The sequence below is a fragment of the Chlorocebus sabaeus genome, chromosome 2 (genome assembly GCF_047675955.1).
Source record: "Chlorocebus sabaeus isolate Y175 chromosome 2, mChlSab1.0.hap1, whole genome shotgun sequence".
In the NCBI taxonomy this organism is placed as follows: domain Eukaryota; kingdom Metazoa; phylum Chordata; class Mammalia; order Primates; family Cercopithecidae; genus Chlorocebus; species Chlorocebus sabaeus.
Genome location: NC_132905.1, coordinates 66,102,187 through 66,121,568, shown reverse-complemented (window position 1 = coordinate 66,121,568; position 19,382 = coordinate 66,102,187). Strand labels below are relative to the sequence as shown.

The following is a 19,382-nucleotide window of genomic DNA, read 5'->3' as shown; positions in this document are numbered from 1 at the left end:
ATAAACATAGACATTTAAAATGTATCCTTAATAATTAAAAATCCACATTGGTAAAATGCATTCAGTTTTCAGTTTAATTTTCTAAGTATATTCATTACCTTTTTGGCTCTATTTCAGGCTCTATTCCTCTATCCTTTGAGAGCAAAATGATGAAAGGGGAATTCATTTACATAGAAAGTTCATGAACCAGAGTTTGTGAAGTTTTGTAAAGTGAATGAAAAGCATATTATGTTCGTGATATTTTCTTTTTTTTTTTTTTTTTTTTTTTTTGAGAGGGAGTCTCGCTGTGTCGCCCAGGCTGGAGTGCAGTGGCCGGATCTCAGCTCACTGCAAGCTCCGCCTCCCGGGTTCAGGCCATTCTCCTGCCTCAGCCTCCCGAGTAGCTGGGACTACAGGGCCCGCCACCTCGCCCGGCTAGTTTTTTTGTATTTTTTAGTAGAGACGGGGTTTCACCGTGTTAGCCAGGATGGTCCCGATCTCCTGACCTCGTGATCCGCCCGTCTCGGCCTCCTAAAGTGCTGGGATTACAGGCTTGAGCCACCGCGCCCGGCCTCATGATATTTTCTTTTGTGTTAAGAGATAGGGTCTTGCTCTGTTGCCCAGGCTCGGGTGAAGTGGCACATGATTCTAGCTGACTGCAGTCTTGAACTCCTGGGCTCAAGCTATCCTCTCATCTCAGCCTCCTGAGTAGTTGGAACTACAGACATGCATCACCACGTCTGGCTAATTTTTAAAATTTTTTTAGAGACAGGGTCTTGCTATGTTGCCCAGGCCAGTCTCAAACTCCTGGACTCAAGCAATCCTCCTGCCTTGGCCTCCCAAAGTGCTGGGATTAGAGGTCATGAGTCACCATGCCTGGGGATATTTCCTTTTAAACATAAAAAAATACTCATTTCAGGAACCTGATTTCTCCAAACGGTGTTTTTTGATGATCTGCTAAGTTGCCATATTGCCTCTGAGCAGAAAACTATTTGAGGGATCTTAAATCATCAAGTGACTTAGAGCTTAAATCCTTTCTTTCCAAACAAGAAGTCTAGAGGTTAAGGTCAAATTCTGTCATGTCATGTTCCTAAACAAACGAGAAAAACCAAGTGTCACTTTCATGCTTTCATTTTGCACAACAAGAAGTCATAATACTGGAATTACTGGGGGACAGGAAGAGACAGCAGAGGTTAGCTTGCTTTTTTTTCTGACATATTATGTTTCAATTTTCTGTGATGATTTTTTCTTTATTTGAGATGGAGTCTTGATCTGTCACCCAGGCTAGAGTGCAATGGCATGATCTCAGCTCACTACAATCTCCACCTCCCGGGTTCAAGCGATTCTCCTGCCTCAGCCTCCCGAGTAGCTGGGATTGCAGGCGCCTGCCACCATGCCTGGCTAGTTTTTTAATTTTTAGTAGAGACAGGGTTTCGCCATGTTGGTTAGACTGGTCTTGAACTCCTGACCTCAGGCAGTCCACTCCCGCCGGTCTCCCAAAGTGCTGGGATTAGAGGCATAAGCCACTCCGCCCGGCCTCCAGAGCGAGACTCCGTCTCAGAAATAAAATAAAATGAGGATCTGAATTTTCAGGAAAAGGACTAAGAGAGTATTCTAACTACGAAATAACTGTTGTTAATAATCCTCTAAGATAAACCCTAACCCGTCTGTAAAGTTAACCTGAGAGGCAAAACCACTTAACATCTATATTTTCTCTAAATAATTTTGTTTAGCAAGAAGTTAGCTCTTTTGAAGATTAAATATTTGCCAGGCGTTTTACAGACGTTATATCGTTTAATCTTCACTATAGCCCTACTGAGCCTTCATTCATCAATTTACTTAGGGTTCACTTGGGCAGACATGCCCTGCTAACCTCTAAAAATTCAGTAGTGAGCATTATCTGCCTTCCTCAGGCTCAAGCAGCTTAGACTAGCTACTAAGTATGTCCTCTTTTAAATGAGGAAATGAAAAATCTGCTCTGAGAGGTTAATTTGCTTGTTCAAGGTCACACAGTGTTGAAGCAGCTAGCTACACTAATCAAGGCGTCTCGTTTCAAATCTTTTCTGCTCTCAATCATTAGACTGTTAAGATCAGACGGTAAGATTTTTTGCTTTGAAGAGTTCTTTCCAATTTTTTTCCACCATCTAGGAGGAAACCTCTCACAGTACTGACCAAAGAACAGTGGCTAATTCATGCTCTAATTACCAGGCATCTGGAAGACTTCAGGGGAGAGGAGCCAGGTCCCAGGGGGAAGGGGGACTTTTTTTAGTGGGGTGTGTTTTTTTTCCCCCAAATTCTTCAGTAATATTCAGGAAGGGGAACTTTTTTGAAGGAACGGTAGCAACCCTGACGCAAGAGGTGATTAAATTCGGGGCACAAAGCTGATTCCATGCCAAGGGAAGCAGAGTTTATCTTCTCCACCTTTTCTTTGCTTTCCTCCACTATTTCCAAGGTTGTTTCAAAGATCGACAGTGCAGACCGCGCCATTGGCTCCAACTGACTTGGAAACCTATTTTTATTATCTCCCCCTCTCCCCCTACCCCTAAAGGTCTTTTCTGGCCTTCTGATACACTTTTCCACTTCGTCTCCACCCTTAGCGGATAAACTGAAGATCGCCGTTTTATCCTATCGCCATAACGACTAGGTTGCCTTATGGCGACCTTGACAGCCATCCGTGAGGCCGGAGCGGGGGCGGTCGGCTGTGCTGGGGGAATCTTCAGATGGCCGTGAAGAGGCGCCACGAAGGGGAGGCGACCGCGGAGCTCCACTCAGCGAGGAGTTCTCTGAAAGATTGACAGGTAGCCTACCAACTGTCTTTACCCTAGAGACCCGCTCTGTCTCGCGAGATTTAGGTGCTTACGCGAAGTGGGAGTGAAAGGCGCCTCTCTGAATGGGGGATGGGACTGTCTATGGCGCAATCATTGCGCGAGATTGGGCTACAGTCGCTGGAGCTATAATTAGATCTCGCGATACTTCGGCCTCTCCGATTTGCTGCTTGGGGCAGCTTCTCGCGAGAGCCCGTGCTGAGGGCTCTGTGAGGCCCCGTGTGTTTGTGTGTGTGTATGTGTGCTGGTGAATGTGAGTACAGGGAAGCAGCGGCCGCCATTTCGGGGAGCTTGCCGTCACTGTCGCAGGGGTGGATCCTGAGCTGCCGAAGCCGCCGTCCTGCTCTTCCGCGTGGGCTTCTCTAATTCCATTGTTTTTTTTAGATTCGCTCGGGCCTAGCCGTCCTTGGAGCCCGATATTCGGGCTGGGCGGTTCCGCGGCCTGGGCCTAGGGGCTTAACAGTAGCAACAGAAGCGGCGGCGGCGGCGGCGGCGGCAGGGGCGGCAGCAGCGGCAGAAGTCTCTTCCCGAAGACGAGCACCACAGGCGTCCGAAAGCCGGAGCAGGTACAGGGGCGTTGCGGACCCGCGTATTATCCCAGCTTTCTCGAGGTTTGGCTCCCTTTTGGGCTGAGGGGCGCTCTTGGCGGTCTTTAGCGACCGGGGTGAGGGGTGGTTTTCGAGAAATCGGCCCTGTTTCAGTGACCGCGCCCTTATTTTCCGGTCGGGTATAGTCTGGTTTCTTGGGGTGGCAGGGACCTCTGAGAGGCCTTTGTAGATTGGTGACCTGTCTCCTTCGAGGCCTGGGCCGGCCGCGACCTCCCAACATGGCGCCAGTTGAACGCTGCCTTGGCTCATAACCCCTCCCAATGGAGGGAGTTTCCCTTTGCCCCTAAAATGGCAGCGCGGGTTTTTGCGCGGAAAGAGGCGCTCTCGTTCGGGTCTCCCAGTTTCTGTTTTTGGAGTTGATAGCAGGGTTTTAAATATTGGACATTGAAGTCTTCGTTTTCGTGTCTTTGGTGTAAGAGGCGTTTTGGATTTACTTACATAAGCCAAACCTGGTTAAAGTGCGTGTCACTTTAGTCATTCATTGTAGGGCTTTTGGAGGTTTTTCTTAACTTTTCCAGTGTGTCGGCTGAGAAAATTCAGTCGATTTGAAAAGCGTTTACCAGGCCGGCCGCGGCGGCTCACACCTGTAATCGCAGCACTTTGGGAGGTAGAGGCAGGCGGATCACTTGAGGTCAGGAGTTCGAGACTAACCTCATCAACATGGTGAAACCCCGTCTCTATTAAAAATACAAAAATTAGCCGGGTGTGGTGGCAGGCGCCTGTGATCCCAGCTATTCGGGAGGTGAGGTAGGAGGATCGCTTGAACCTGGGAGGCGGAGCTTGCAGTGAGCCGAGATCGCGCCACTGCACTTCAGCCTGGGCAACTAGAGCGAAACTCCGTATCAAAAAAAAAAAAAAAAAAAGACAAATAAAAATGTTTACTCACCGAATCGTCTTGTTCTTTTCCTAGGCGTTTAGAGAAAATGGCAGACGATATTGATATTGAAGCAATGCTTGAGGCTCCTTACAAGAAGGTGAGAAAAAACATGTCGGTGAGGTTTATAATTTCTTAATTTAGCATTATTCACGAAACTACTGCTGAAATGTAAACTAACCTCCCCGGAGCCCTCTTGATTTATCTTATCAGAGATGCATTACGTGTAACTTACAAAAGTAAATATATGCTATTGATGTAATAATATTGTGCAGTAGTTTCACTTCAGCGTGATGAATAAATGCCCATCTATCTCTCTTTGTAGACTTGCCTAACGATATCTCACCTCTACTCCCATGAATTCACCTTTGATTCCAGTGTGAACTGTCAATCATAAGGTAGTAATTGAGTGACTTATCGCTGTACCGTGGTCCCCTAGGTAAAATGACTCAACTAAGAATTACCAGCTCCAGTTTGGTATAGCAAAAAGGTGAATGTAGTGGTTTGGGAAAAAGCAGGGGTCCAAGAATAAAAAAGCATAACCAGTCTATGGCAAGTTAAATCTTCTAATAGTCTTATGAGAAGAAATGGGTGAGATTTTAAAATTTATATATCTATGTAAGACTGGTGATAGTAAATCTTAAACAGTCCAGTGGCAATCTGCTACTCAGTTAATAATTACTAAAATTCTTGGATCCCTGAATAGAAATTAAAAAAAAAAAAAAATACAAGAGGCAGTATCACAGCTTAGAGTCACTTGATAACTGTTTTACTGTTCTCCATATTGTTTTATTTTTAATTAGGCCCTGCCATATAGTATTTCACACTAAAAACAAAGGAATTATTTTGGCTAATATAGTCTTTGACTCATTTCGGTATCGCAGTAAAAGTAAACTGTCTTTTCATTGTTTCACCAGTTGGTGGTGAAAATAGCAGTATGCATGCATTATCACTGGTGTCACAAACTGTAAGCTTTGTAAGTTAGCACTTTATTCCTATAGCTGATGTAATCAAACTTTAAAATAAACATTTTGCTCAACCTTTTAAAAATAATACATTTGTTTTGGATTGTATAGCACGACCATGTGGTACCAATTTGGATGAATTCTTGATAGATTTAAATAGTGTATGTAATTTTGTAATGCTTAGACTCTTGAAGAGCTACTTTCTGTTTTAATGTTAAGATTCTTGTGTCTTAGTTTTTTAACATGGATGTAATTCCATGTAAACAGGTATGGAAGTAGGAAATGTTTAGGCTGGACTTGGTGGATTATTAATTGACTTTCTTGGGTTCTTGGGAGTCAACATTACTAAAGCAGTGTGAATCCCTGTTTGCTTCAGGGCGAGATGTGTGACAGAGGTGGCATCAAGCTCTTACAGTCCCAACCCTCCAACGGAAATGGGCGAAGATCTCAGGAATGGCATCGGTCACAGGAAATCGATAGTGGCTGGCTGCTAGCATGGCCACTTGGGGCTTAGGCAGAAATAGAGCCATGGTACTGACCAAAGGGACCATAGCACATGGAATAAAACTCAAAACAGGACTTCATGTTTTATGGAAATTATATTTAACCACTTCAACATTGTAAATCTGGATAACTTAATATCTAAACTATATAAGAAAGTAAAATTTAACATGTTAATATGGAAAGATTTTTTTATTTTTGTATCTTGATGACTTAAATGTAAGCAACAAAGTGGTTAAACACATACCCATCTAAATTTTTTTATAGCCTTCCATGTTAAACTTTAAATAAATAATTAGTTTTAAAATTGTTTTGTATTTTCTTATTCCTGTTCCCTTTACCCTTTGACAACTTGAAATGTTACCACTTCGTCCTCATGATGTTCTTCTATCAACCCTGCTTAGGATGAGAACAAGTTGAGCAGTGCCAACGGCCATGAAGAACGTAGCAAAAAGTAAGTTTTAAGAAGGGGCCTGGGGGAGGGTGGTGAACTTTTTTGTGGTTTTAGACCTTAAGTTGTGTTCCTGTGGCTGAAGTATACAAAGTTCTCTTCGGAAACTTTTTTTTGCTGTTTTTAGAGAATTGGTTCTTTGTCTTTTGGGATAAACTCTTGGAGGAACTGTGGATTTTTGCTTAGATTTCAGAATATAGTTTCAGATACCTTCCCCTCCAAGTCCATCATGACAATCTGGTGACAAGTTCTGTAGTAGAGGTTGTCTTGTTGTAAATTTGTTAACTTTGGTTTAATATTTGGTTATCTTACTGATGAAACTATTATATCCATTGATCTTAAAAGGGAGAGTTAAATTAGGTGATAACTAGGCCATGGAAAGTATTGTTTGCCTTAAATTGCCAAAGGAGTCAAAGCTGTGAATTATTTCTGCACCTTGCTGCTCAAAGGCCCTTTTGGAAGTGATGCAACAGAATACTTAAGTACTTCTTAAGGTGGCTTTCATTATCTTACGCCTTTCAAACTCCAGACTTAGCAGAGTGGGGTTTTTGGAAATTATGAATATATCTGTATACTTTATTTGGATAAGATGAGTGACTCTGTAGAACTCTACTATATACAGAAAACTGTGTTCAAAAAGTCTTAAGTAACAGATATGACGAGATCCACTTTTTTTTTTTCTTTTGAGACGGAGTCTTGCTCTGTAGCCCAGGCTGGAGTACAGTGGCACAATTAGGGCTCACTGCAACCTCCGCCTCCTGGGTTCAAGTGATTCTTTGAATTTTTTTTTTCTTTTCTTTTGAGATGGAGTCTCTCAGTGTCACCCATGCTGGAGTGCAGTGGTGTGATCTCTGCTCACTGCAGCCACTGCCCTCCCCCCCCCCCCCCCCCGCCCTCATTCAAGCGATTCCCCTGCCTCAGCCTCTCATTAGCTGGGACTACAGGTGCATGCCATCACGCCTGGCTAATTTTTTTTGTATTTTTAGTAGATCTGGGGTTTCACCATGTTAGCCAGAGTGGTCTCGATCTCCTGACCTCATGATCCTCCCTCTGTAGCCTCCCAAAGTGTTGGGATTACACAGGTGAGCCACTGCACTTGGCCTTTTTTTTTTTTTTCCCCCCGCGATCTCAGCTCACTGCAAGCTTTGCCTCCCAGGTTCATGCCATTCTCCTACCTCAGCCTCCCGAGTAGCTGGGACTACAGGCGCCCACCACCACGCCTGGCTAATGTTTTTGTATTTTTAGTAGAGACCGAGTTTCACTATGTTAGCCAGGATGGTCCTCGATCTCCTGATCTCTTGATCCGCCCACTTCGGCCTCCCAAAGTGCTGGAATTATAGACGTGAGCTTTTTTTTTTTTAAAAAAAAAGACATAATCTTGCTCTGTTGCCCGGGCTGGTGTGCAGTGGGGCAATCTTGACTCATCACAATCTCCGCCCCCACCTGGGTTTAAAAGGTTCTTCTGCCTCAGCTTCCCAAGTAGCTGGGACTATAGGTGTGCACCACCATGCCTGGCTGAGTTTTGTATTTTTAGTAGAGACGGGGTTTCACTCTGTTGGCCAGGCTGGTCTCGAACTCTTGACCTCATGATCCGCCTGCCTCGACCTCCCAAAGTGCTGGGATTACAGGGGTGAGCCATTGCACCTGGCGCAAGGGATTCTTCTGCCTCAGCCTCCCAAGTAGCTGGGAATACAGGCACGCGCCACCATGCCTGGCTGATTTTTGTATTTTCAGTAAGAACGGGGTTTCACCATATTGCCCAGGCTGGTCTTGAACTCCTGACTTGGTTACCTGCCTGCCTCGGCTTCCCAGCGTGCTGGGGTTACAGGTGTGAGCCACCCGTGCCCGGCCAAGAGATCCACTTTGTAAGGTTGGGATTTATCAGTTTTTGAAGTTTCCTGTTAGCTCTGAGGTTAGTGATTCTAAATATGTGGTCATGTTGCAAACATTAAATTGTTTTATTAGTCTATGGTGCCATTTTAAAACATTTTATCCGCCAAGCTGTGGTGGCTTATAGCTGTAATCCCAGCATGTTGGGATGCCGAGGCAGGCAGATCACTTGAGGCCAGGAGTTTGAGACCAGCCTGGCCAACGTGGTGAGACCCTGTCTCTACTGAAAATACAAAAAGTAGTTAAATTGTGGAGGCTCGTGCCTGTAGTCCTGGCTCCCCAGGAGGCTGTGGCAGGATAATTGCTTGAACCCGAGAGGCAGAGGTTTGCAATGAGCCAAGGTTGCACCACTGCACTCCAGCCTAGGCCACAGAGTGAGACTCTGTTTTTTTTTTTTTTTTTTTTGAGACAGAGTCTTGCTCTGTCTCCCAGGCTGGAGTGCAGTGGCGCAGTGTCAGCTCACTGCAAGCTCCGCCTCCCGGGTTCACGCCATTCTCCTGCCTCAGCCTCCCCAGTAACTGGGACTACAGGGGCCTGCTACCATGCCCGGCTAATTTTTTTTGTATTTTTTTAGTAGAGACGGGATTTCACTGTCTTAGCCAGAATGGTCTTGATCTCCTGACCTCGTGATCCGCCTGCCTCAGCCTCCCGAGCCGCTGGGATTACAGGTGCCTGCCACCGTAACTGGCTAATTTTTGTAGTTTTAGTGGAGATGGGGTTTCACCATCCTGGCCAGGCTGGTCTTCAACTCCTAACCTCGTGATACACCCTCCTCGGCCTGCCAAAGTGCTGGGATCACAGACATGAGCCACCATGCCCAGCCAAGTTTTGTATTTTTAGTAGAGACAGGGTTTCACCATGTTGGCTAGGCTGGTCTTGAACTCCTGACCTCAGTTGATCTACCCGCCTCGGCCTCCCAGAGTGCTGGAATTACAGGCGTGAGCCATGGATCCAGCTGAGACTCCGTCTTAAAAAAAAAAAATCTGGGCTGGGCGCGATGGCTCACACATGTAATCCCAGCACTTTGGGAGGCTGAGGCGGGCGGATCACAACGTCAAGAGATCGAGACCATCCTGGCCAACATGGCGAAACCCCGTCTTTACTAAAAGAGACTGCCTGTGGGATCGTACTTGGCTGTCCTCCACGTAGAAGAAGCTAGACCCAGCACTTTGGAATGCTGAGGCAAGATCACCTGAGATCAGGAATTCGAGACCAGCCTGACCAAAATGGTGAAACCCTGTCTTACTAAAAATACAAAAATTAGCTGAGCATCGTGGTGCACACCTGTAGTCCCAGCTACTTGGGAGGCTGAGGCAGGAGAGTCACTTGAACCTGGGAGGCGGAGGTTGCAGCGAGCCGAGATCGTGCCATTGCACTCCAGCCTGGAGACAGAGCGAGACTCCGTCTCAAACATAAAAATCTGTCATACTTATGACCTTACATAAATGAAAAATGAGAGAAAAATAGCCGCTTGATTTCTTTTTGGCTCTTTTCCTCCTAAAATCCCTAAATGCTTCATAGTAAATGCCTCGGTCGTTCTCACTACATTGTGTTAGGTAGGTTGATAAAATTTCATAAAATAGATGAGAAAGTTTTATATAACTTTATTCAGTGCTTGCTAAGCCAATATGTTTTTTTGTAGTTCCCCTAAAATAATGTGTAATAGGTTAAAAATGATAAAATTTGTAGAAGACGTCCTCCTCTTTTCTGGTGTAAGCTTGGATGGGAGTCATTTATAGTTCTTCACCAAACACAAGAAATTGTGGGGATCACATTGGGTTTAGTCTTGATGTGGTCTGAGGCAGCCAACCAGAGGCATGGTTTATGTCGTCTGGTTTTAGACCTTCTGCCACAGTAATGGTTTCCTAATGTTTCTATTTTGCAATTCTCTAATCAAAAGAAAACCCAGGAAGATGTATCCATATAAATTGACATAAATTATCCAATCTAGGTGTCAGGCCTAGTGGCTGAAGATTTCACTTCAAATGCCAGAAGGATAAAAACATAGACTTTTGGGTACAGACCTTTGTTATTGTACCAGTGTCTCGTGTCACCCTTTGCCACTAAGGTCACCTCTGGTTTCTTCTTGTTTTTATTCTGTATATAAGTTGATTAAGGCTACAAGCTTTTATAAGGAAGCTGAGCATCAGGTTCTCCATGTGTGATATTCGGTGGCCTTTATCTAATGTGGAGTCCCACAGGACTAAATAGAAGAATGGATGATTTCTTTAACCATGAGATTGTCTAAGGGAAGATCCTTTCAAAACACTTTGGTTATCTTAAAATACTTTCCAGTCAGACTTCTCGTCAGTTATAGTTGATAAGTAAATGGCTCCTTTGTTCATTCAGGACTCTTAATTTCTGAAGGAACTTTATGTTTCAAATTAATTTTAAAGTTACCTGGAAGAAAATTTTTGTATTTAGATATAGATATAAAACATTCTGTCTTTGCTTTAACCTTTAACTAAATTAAATTTCTTAACCAAAGGAAAGTGCCACGTTGCATTTTTCATTCTAAAACTTCATTGTCTTAAGCCACATTGAGGTATAGTTTGTTAGGTAGTAGAAAAATGGCGTGTACTGAGAAACAGTTGACTGAGTATAAATTTTTTTTTAATTGTGTAATTTTGATTCTCAACATACACTTCATTGTATCCTAGAATAGGAACAAAGTTTATTGTGACACAAACTGGTTGTCAACCTATTTTTTGAAGAGCTATGAACCTGAGTTTTTGCATACGTCAAGGTATGCATCTTAAGTGCGTGAGCTTGCTCTCATGGGAATATTATTTGTTAGAGTAACCAGTTTTGCAAACTCTAAATCAGTGTCCATTCTGTTAAGCTCTTTAGAGAATTACTCAATAAAATTTAACATTGAAGTGACACAGTTGAAATATATTGGCTACTGTGGTGTGGATTATCTATAAATTTTGGAATAAATGACTTCTATTTTTTTTTTTTTCCAGAATACTTTGCATTTAAAATTTAGATCTTCTTACATGGAAGAGGTCAAATCCAGTTATAGCAAAACACCTTTACTACAGAGGCCATATAACCAAAAAGTCCAAAGGCCCAGCCCAGTGGACCATTTACTTCAGTGATGTTCAGTACAAAATTTCACTGCCATTAAAGACTTTGGAAAGTCCCTTTTAGGTTGTAACAGGATTTGACTATTAGTGTGGATTTCGATAACCCTTCTTTAGTTCATGTAATAAATGCCCTTTGAAACTGGAAGTATACTAGTTTCTTGCACCCATATAGCTTTCTCTGGGCTTTTATGCAAAAGATTGTATTTTCTGAATGTCTTAATATGTTGCTGTCTTTTTACCTGCCTGGGGTTGCCTTCAGATGTGGTTGGAGACTTGTTTATACAAAAAGTCCTAGAAGACCTTAAGTTAAAATTAGCTCTCCAATTTTCAAGTATTTTCTTTTGGCAGAATAAGTTTTGGGTCTTATGAGAGGTAAATAGGTTGGTTGCCTCTCTTGCTATAGCCCATCTATGAGCAGAACAAAAACTTTGTTTTTGAGGGGGATGGAGTTACTTTTTACCTTGTTCCCTAATGGATTATATTTAGGACTTCAGGTTTTAGAAATCTCACAGAATTCTATAGTTAGAATAGTGTCACAGAGATAGTGTTAGGTTTTTCAGGCAACAAAATTGGAGTGTTACCTGTTGCCCATCTGGGCGTGGCTTTGATGAGTTCTATATAAATAATGAGTGTAGCCTAATTTTCTGTCATGTGCTACCTAGCATATACATTTCTGACAGTCAGGTGGATTATCTTGAAATTTTAGACAAACTTTCTGCCTCCTTGGAAAGCTCTACATCTCCTTGTGATTGGAGTGTGGGTTTCAAGATTCCAGAAGGTGGGTGTCTTCATTTTCTATTTTCAATGCACTCTAAAGATGACCTGCTTACAGGTTCTCTGAGGCAGACCTCAGTTGCTCTTATGATACGTAACTTTGCTTTGAAAAGGAGTAAACAATTACATATCCAAATACAGAATTGTCAAAATGTTTAATCATTAAGCCACTACAAATTGGCATTTTAGTGAAATAAATTGATTTTGAAATGTTTTTCAGTTTATATTGAAATATCTGAAGGCACCTCTAAAATTTGGGTGATGACACAGGTATAGATTAAAAGATTTAATTATGAATGGGTAGTATACTGTGAAGACTACAGAAGTGAACAGAAAGATAATGACTGGTTTTTTTGGTTTTTAGTTTGAGATTTTAAAAAGATGTGTGAAGGTCAAGTTGATCATTGGTTTTGATTGCATCCCACAGGCTTCTATAAACTGGCTTAAAAATGGCATACTCCATTTTCTGGTATATTCATTGTAACTTCAGGAAGTATTGAAATGGTCATATTCAAGTCTAGGAATGTCAAAATGTATTTTAATGCATTAGTTCTTTTTGTTTTTGGAGACAGTTTTGCTCTGTTGCCCAGGCTGGAGTACAGTGGTGTGATACTGGTTCGCTCCAACCTCTGCCTCCCAGGTTCAAGCAATTCTCCTGCCTCAGCCTACGCAGTAGCTGGGACTACAGGCCTGTGCCACCACGACCCGCTACTTTTTGCATTTTTTTAGTAGAGATGGGGTTTCACCATGTTGACCAGGCTGATCTTGAACTCCTGACCTCAGGTGGTCCCTACCTCAACCTCCCAAAGTGCTGAGATTACAGGTGTGAGCCACTGCACTTGGGTTTTTTTTTGTTTTTTTGTTTTTTCAAATGGAGTTTTGCTCTTTTTTGCCCAGGCTGGAGTGCAATGGCGTGGTCTCAGCTCACTGCAACTTCCATCTCCTGGGTTCAAGCGGTTCTCTTGCCTCAGCCTCCCAAGTAGCTGCGATTACCAGCATGTACCACCAGGCCCGGCTAATTTTTATATTTTTGGTTGAGAGGGGATTTCACCATGTTGGCTGGGCTGGTCTCAAACTCCTGACCTCAAGTGATCTGTCCGCCTTGGCCTCCCAAAGGGTTGGGATTACAGGCATGAGCCACTGCACCGGCCTGCTTTAATTCTTACTGTCCTTTGTCATTACGGTTTTGCCCATGAAAACCAAAATGTTGCTGTCTATGTGACCCTTTGAACGTATTAAATATTTCCATATGTAAATGGGGGCAAAATGGACTTAATGGTAAATTACTATATTTGATGAAAATTTTTATAAATGAACCAGTAGTAGTACTTAAATGTGAACATATTGTATTGTAAGTTTGTTTTATTAATGTATCTTGCAGATTACAGTAATGCTTTTGTTGGCCTTTTATATGACAAACTATATTTAAAGGTTCACATTTTGATTTGTATTGCCAACAAGCCCTTTTCCTTGTTCAAGCTGTAGCTAACTCAGGAGATCGTTGCAGTTCCTAGTCGTAGAGGATGGTGTCTTTCAAGTAATGTCTTGTCTGCTGATTTTCAGTAATGTTAATATAAGGCAAAAGGGATATTGTTTACCATACGTAGCAATTTTTTTTTTTTTTTGGACAGAGTCTTACTCTGTCGCCGAAGCTGGAGTGCAGTGGCAGAATCTTGGCTCATTGCAACCTCCGCCTCCCGGGCTCGAGCAGTTCTCCTGCCTTAGCCTCCCTAGTAGCTAGGACTCAGGCGCATGGTACCATGCCCGGCTAATTTTTATATTTTTGTTAGGAACAGAGTTTCACCACATTGGCCAGGCTGGTCTTCAGCTCCTGACCTTGTGATCCACCTGCCTTGGCCTACCAGGGTGCTGGGATTACAGATTTTTTTTTTTTTTTTAAAGTGTAATTATGTAGCATTGTATCATAGTAAAACTAGCCAAAAAAATTTATGAAAGGATAAAAATATGATTCTGACCATAAAAGGTAGTATATTATGGTGGGTTCTTAAGCAAGCATGATAATGGCGAATTTGTTACTTCTCAGGAGGAAAAAAAGCAAGAGCAGAAGTCGTAGTCATGAACGAAAGAGAAGCAAAAGTAAGGAACGGAAGCGAAGTAGAGATAGAGAAAGGAAAAAGAGTAAAAGCCGTGAAAGAAAGCGAAGTAGAAGTAAAGAGAGGCGACGGAGCCGCTCAAGAAGTCGAGATCGAAGATTTAGAGGCCGCTACAGAAGTCCTTAGTATGTAACCATAGTTACGATTTTGGTTTGAGGGTTATTCTCTGGGTATTCATATAGCAATTAACTTCAGTGATTTGAATTGTGAAATTTTTTTTAATGATTGATTAAAAAGTATTGAATTAAGGATATTGGCATTGAATGCTAGTAAAGTGAAAAATACAGTGCATAGACAAATAAAAATTTGCTTTTACTAGTCATACCAATTATTTTCTGTTAAACTATCAAAGTTTCTAAATTGTATGCCAATCAGCGCAAACTGGATGAAAGCACTAGAGTGCTTGAAAAAGATGACATTGTAGTGCCCAAATACTTGAGAAAGCTTAACAGTGTCTGGGCTGTTACAGTATTTGCTAAACATATATTTACTTAAAATTGTAAAGTTCTGATGAATACAAAGTTACACATGTATAGTTAACAGTAAGTAAAAAATCTTGTCACTGTGGCTGTTTTTAGTTGAAATGTCAGGCCAGTTGTGAATTTGTTGTGTATGCTCCTTGATAAAGATTCTTTTTTAGGCTCATCTGTATTTAAGGTTTGTTAATAGTAAAAGGTATTCCAAATTAAAAGTGTTTTGAAGATTAGGTCACTAGAAATTTGGTCACTAGAAATTTGGTCACTAGAAAGTTGGAAATAAATTTATTACGGTTATTAAATATATTAATTACCTACAGTTCTAAGGATTGAATAGCAATCTTTAATGCTTTGTGAGGTTAATTCATCTTAATAAACACACTGCTGTAAACTCTGGGATATATTAAAAATAGCCCTTCTAACTTTAAGATTTGAATGGTTAAGGATGGAATTCAAAGACAAACAGACTTGAATCACTTGGGCAAGGTACTTAACCCCCTAAGCTAAGCATTTGTTTTCTAACGTTTAAAGGAGATAACAAGTTTCAGATAAGCTATTAATGAGTAATGAATGAGAAGAAAATGAAAGTGCTCAGAGGACTTAATGGATTCATGAAATGTTTTGGCATTACATGAATTCTGATTCTGGCTCTTTTATCTTTAAAATAAAAAGAATTAAACTGCATGATGCTGGATTCCTCCAAGCTGCTTATTTCATTAACTTTTTAATAGCCGAAAATGGGACCACAATGCTATTTTAATTCTGAATGCTGTGCAGCATTAGGAAATTCTCCGCTTTTGTCCCATTTATCAAGATTCTGAGCATTCTTAAAATGGGATTATGTTAAATCTTTTTACCTGGATGAACTAAATGAGGGGAAAGGAATTAGCCTAATTCCTTTTGAGTGATGAATACTTTGTGTTTGCTGGGATCCTGGCCTAACTTTAATAGAAAATTACTTAGTTCTAATGTTGGGTTTGAGGCTGTAACTGAGAATATTTTATAATTAAAGGGGAAAGAAAATAGCTTATAACTAATTACTTGAGAACTTTAATACATCCAGTAAATGATTCTCAGTCATCACCATTAGTCTGAATTGCAAAGGACCAATTTAATATAAAGTGTTTTATTTGGAAATACTTGCATGTTGTAGGTAGGCATAGTGTTCATGAAAACTAATTCAAATGTGTGGATCACAGGCTGCTACATATTTATTTATTTCGCTGTTCTTCTGGAATAAGATAGCAGGATGAGCACTAAGGGACAACTGGCTAGTCCCTTTAAGTTAGCTTGGTCTTTAAAGAGTCACAAAAACTGTTATTACAGAATAATTACCTTTGTGATCTTTTTGAAAACACTCTGTTAGTCATGACAAGTCCTTAAAATTTTTCAATAGAATTCGTAAATTACCTTCAGATCTTCACGATGGAATATTTTGCAACAAACAACTGAAGTATAGTCTGTTAAGTGGTGTCATGCTGTCTAAGAGTTACTGGTGAATGGGGGAATACCTAAGTTGCATGACTAAAGAATTCACTTTAGTTTTTAAAAGCCTTTCAAAAAGAAGACTTGTATGAAAATTGTGTATATACATGTACACACATACATTCCCAGGAGAGGATACACACCAAATTGTTAACCATAGTTACTGCTGGTGTGAGGAAAGTTCAGAGGGATTTATTTTTTATATGTGTGTGTTTTTTGTTTTTGTTTTTTGTTTTTTTTTAATTCTCAAGACTGTATATATATATATATATATATATATATTTATTTATATAGCTTACAAAGATATCTATAGTCTGAAAATGGGTGTGTTCATTTTCAGAATCTAAAAATTTTGAGGCTGTAACCTTTGGTCTTGGCACCTCTCAGTGGTCCAGGATGGATAAATACAAGGGCAGCTTGCCTGGGATAAAGTTAAGAGACATCTAAGTATTTTTGTTTCCTCTTCATAACTGAGGTGGAAAAGCAGCAGCCTAAACAATGTTAGTCTTGCTGGAGAGCGCATGAATGCGATCTTAGCAAGACCCTAAACCTGTAACTAGTGTAATTTTGTGTTTCCTTTTTAGCTCCGGACCAAAATTTAACAGTGCCATCCGAGGAAAGATTGGGTTGCCTCATAGCATCAAATTAAGGTTTTTAAACATACTTCTGAATTGTTTAAATTGTTTTTCAAGGAAGTAACATGCTGTACTTGTTTGGATAACTTCTGAAACTTTTTAACTTTGCAGTAGACGACGTTCCCGAAGCAAAAGTCCATTCAGAAAAGACAAGAGCCCTGTGAGGTAGTTTTCTTCTTTAAAGCTTTTAGCTCTTAAAAAGCTTTTGCAGCTTATAGTACTGTTAACTTTGATGATATTTAGTAATTTGGACTGTATTAAATCTTGCTTTTGCTTCCTTTTACAGTTCTAGTACTTTAAAGTCAAGTAAATTTCTACTGAGTTTTCAGTAGTTTTCACTTTAATTTCATATAATTAAAAAGAAGCAAAAGTTATTTATTTATTTTATTTATTTTGAGACAAGAGTCTTACTCAGTCACCCAGACTGGAGTGCAGTGGTGCAATCTTGGCTTACTGCAACCTCCGCCTCCTGGGTTCAAGTGATTCTCCTGCCTCAGCCTACCAAGTGTACCTGGGATTATACAGGCATGTGCCACCATGCCCGGCAAATTTTTGTGTTTTTAGTAGAGACAGGGTTTCACCATGTTGGTCAGGCTAGTGTTGAACGCCTGACCTCATGATCTCCCTGCCTCAGCCTCCCAAAGTGCTGGGATTACAAGCAGGAGCCACCACGTCCAACCTAAAGTTATTTTAACGTGATCTTATTTTCCTATTTTAATTAAAATAAGCTTTTTTGCATTTCTTATTTTTAATGGACATATGATTGTGTATATTTATGGGATACAATTATATTTTGATACATGTATGCAGTGTAATGATCAAATCTGGGTAATTAGCATATTCGTGTCATACATTTCTTTGTGTTGGCAACGTAGCAGTTACAGAAAACTTTACACTTATTTATGTTTGGTATTAATAAATAATGAGTTATTTGAAATACCTCATGTGGAGAAGTAGTTGTAACAGTAAGTTTTACTGTTTGGCTGTCCTGAGGAAAACTGTTTCATCTCAAAAGTCTTAGTGATTTGAATTGTTACTCCTAGGTTCTTAAATGTTTACATGGATTATTTTACTCCTTAAAAATAAGAATTGTAGGCTGAGCGTGGTGGCTCACGCCTGTAATCCCAGCCCTTTGGGAGGCTGAGGTGGGTGGATCACACAGGGTCAGGAGATCGAGATCAGTCTGGCCAACATGGTGAAATCCTGTCTCTACTAAAAATACAAAATTTAGCTGGGCATGGTGGTGCACACCTGTAGTCCCAGCTACTTGGGATACTGAAGCGAGAGAATCACTTGAACCTGGGAGGCGAAGGTGCAGTGAACTGAGATCGCGCCACTGCACTCTAGCCTGGTGACAGAGCGAGACTTGTATTTGTTCAGTCTACCATTTTGGTTCAAGGAATATTTTGTCAGGTGGTAGCATTGTGGTTATTTATTTGTTCTTTTTTGAGACACCCGGCCAAAAAGCTTTTGCTTTTTTATTTTGAGGCGGGATTTCACTTTGTCACCCAGGCTAGAGTGCAGTGACGAAATCATGGCTCACTGCAGTTTCTAATGGCCGGTCATAAGCTATCCCACCCAACTTAGCCTCCCGAGTAGCTGGGACTATACAGGTGCAGCCACCATGCCCTGCTAATTTTTCTATTTTTTTTTTTTTTGAAGAGACAAGGTTTTGCCATGTTGTTCAGTTTGGTCTGAAATCCAGGGCCAAGCAATCTGCACACTACTCCCGGCCTTAAAAGCTTTGTGCCTGGCGTGGTATCTCACACCTGTAGCAATAAGGTCAGGATATCGAAACCAGCCTGACGAACATGGTGAAACCCCATCTCTACTAAAAGTACAAAAATTAGCCAGATGTGGTGGTGCGTGCCTGTAATCCTAGTTACTCGGGAGGAGAGGCAGGAGAATTGCTTGAATCCAGGAGCTGGAGGTTGCAATGAGCCAAGATCACACCACTACACTCCAGCCTGGGTGACAGAGTGAGACTGCGTCTCAAAAAGCTTTTGTGACAGATCTTACAGGTGAAGTGACCACCCCTCATCCTCCGTACATCCTGAGAGTGTCCAGAAAATGGAAAAGAGCATGTTTGGGCTTATATCTTAAAAGATTGGCTTAAAATATTAATTAATATTTTGCAACAGAGATGATCTTAATAGACACTGTATCTGAATTTGTAAAGTAGAATTCTTAGAATCATTGAGGGTTTCACTTCAAGTTTGCCATTTGTGATTGTCAAACTTAATTTCACTTTACAATTACATGGTTTTGTTGTAAATAATCATCCATTACACTGATTTTGGATCAGTCTGGCATTTGTGATTGGTCTGGTGATATGTTTTATGACTGTGGTTAAACTGTCAGGCTTCTGGTTGACCCTTGCTTTAGAAAAATTACCCCTTTTGGGCCAGGCGTGGTGGCTGAAGCCTGCAATCCCAGTACTTTGGGAGGCTGAGGTGGGCGGATCATCAAGGTCAGGAGATCGATCGAGACCATCTTAGCTAACACATTGAAATCCTATCTCTACTAAAAATACAGAAGATTAGCCAGGCTTGGTGGCACATGCCTGTAGTGCCAGCTACTTGGGAGTCTGAGGCAGGAGAATTGCTCGAGCCCTGGAGGTAGAGGTTGCAGTTAGCCGAGATTGCACCACTGCACTCCAGCCTGGGCGACGGTGAGATTCCATTTCAAAAAGAAAAAAAGAAAAATTTTACCCGTT

At 41.3% G+C, this 19,382-nt stretch overlaps 1 protein-coding gene across 7 annotated transcripts in view; it reads left to right on the top strand.

The window, feature by feature from the left end:
- The first annotated feature begins 3,037 nt into the window (after positions 1-3,037).
- Positions 3,038-19,382, top strand: part of RBM39 (RNA binding motif protein 39) — a 39,935-nt gene continuing 23,590 nt past the window's right edge. For 2 of the 7 annotated variants that reach the window (XM_037994994.2, XM_037994992.2), the window contains exons 1-6: positions 3,038-3,370; positions 4,323-4,386; positions 6,157-6,206; positions 14,001-14,195; positions 16,616-16,681; positions 16,778-16,831. In XM_037994994.2, the coding sequence (XP_037850922.1) occupies positions 4,336-4,386; positions 6,157-6,206; positions 14,001-14,195; positions 16,616-16,681; positions 16,778-16,831 (416 nt within the window). In that variant the 5' untranslated portion in view covers positions 3,038-3,370; positions 4,323-4,335. Of the gene's footprint in view, positions 3,371-4,322; positions 4,387-4,609; positions 4,685-6,082; positions 6,207-11,888; positions 11,965-14,000; positions 14,196-16,615; positions 16,682-16,777; positions 16,832-19,382 lie in introns of those variants that run through there. The other 5 variants (XM_037994998.2, XM_037994997.2, XM_073009279.1 and 2 more) reach the window with 4 other exon arrangements.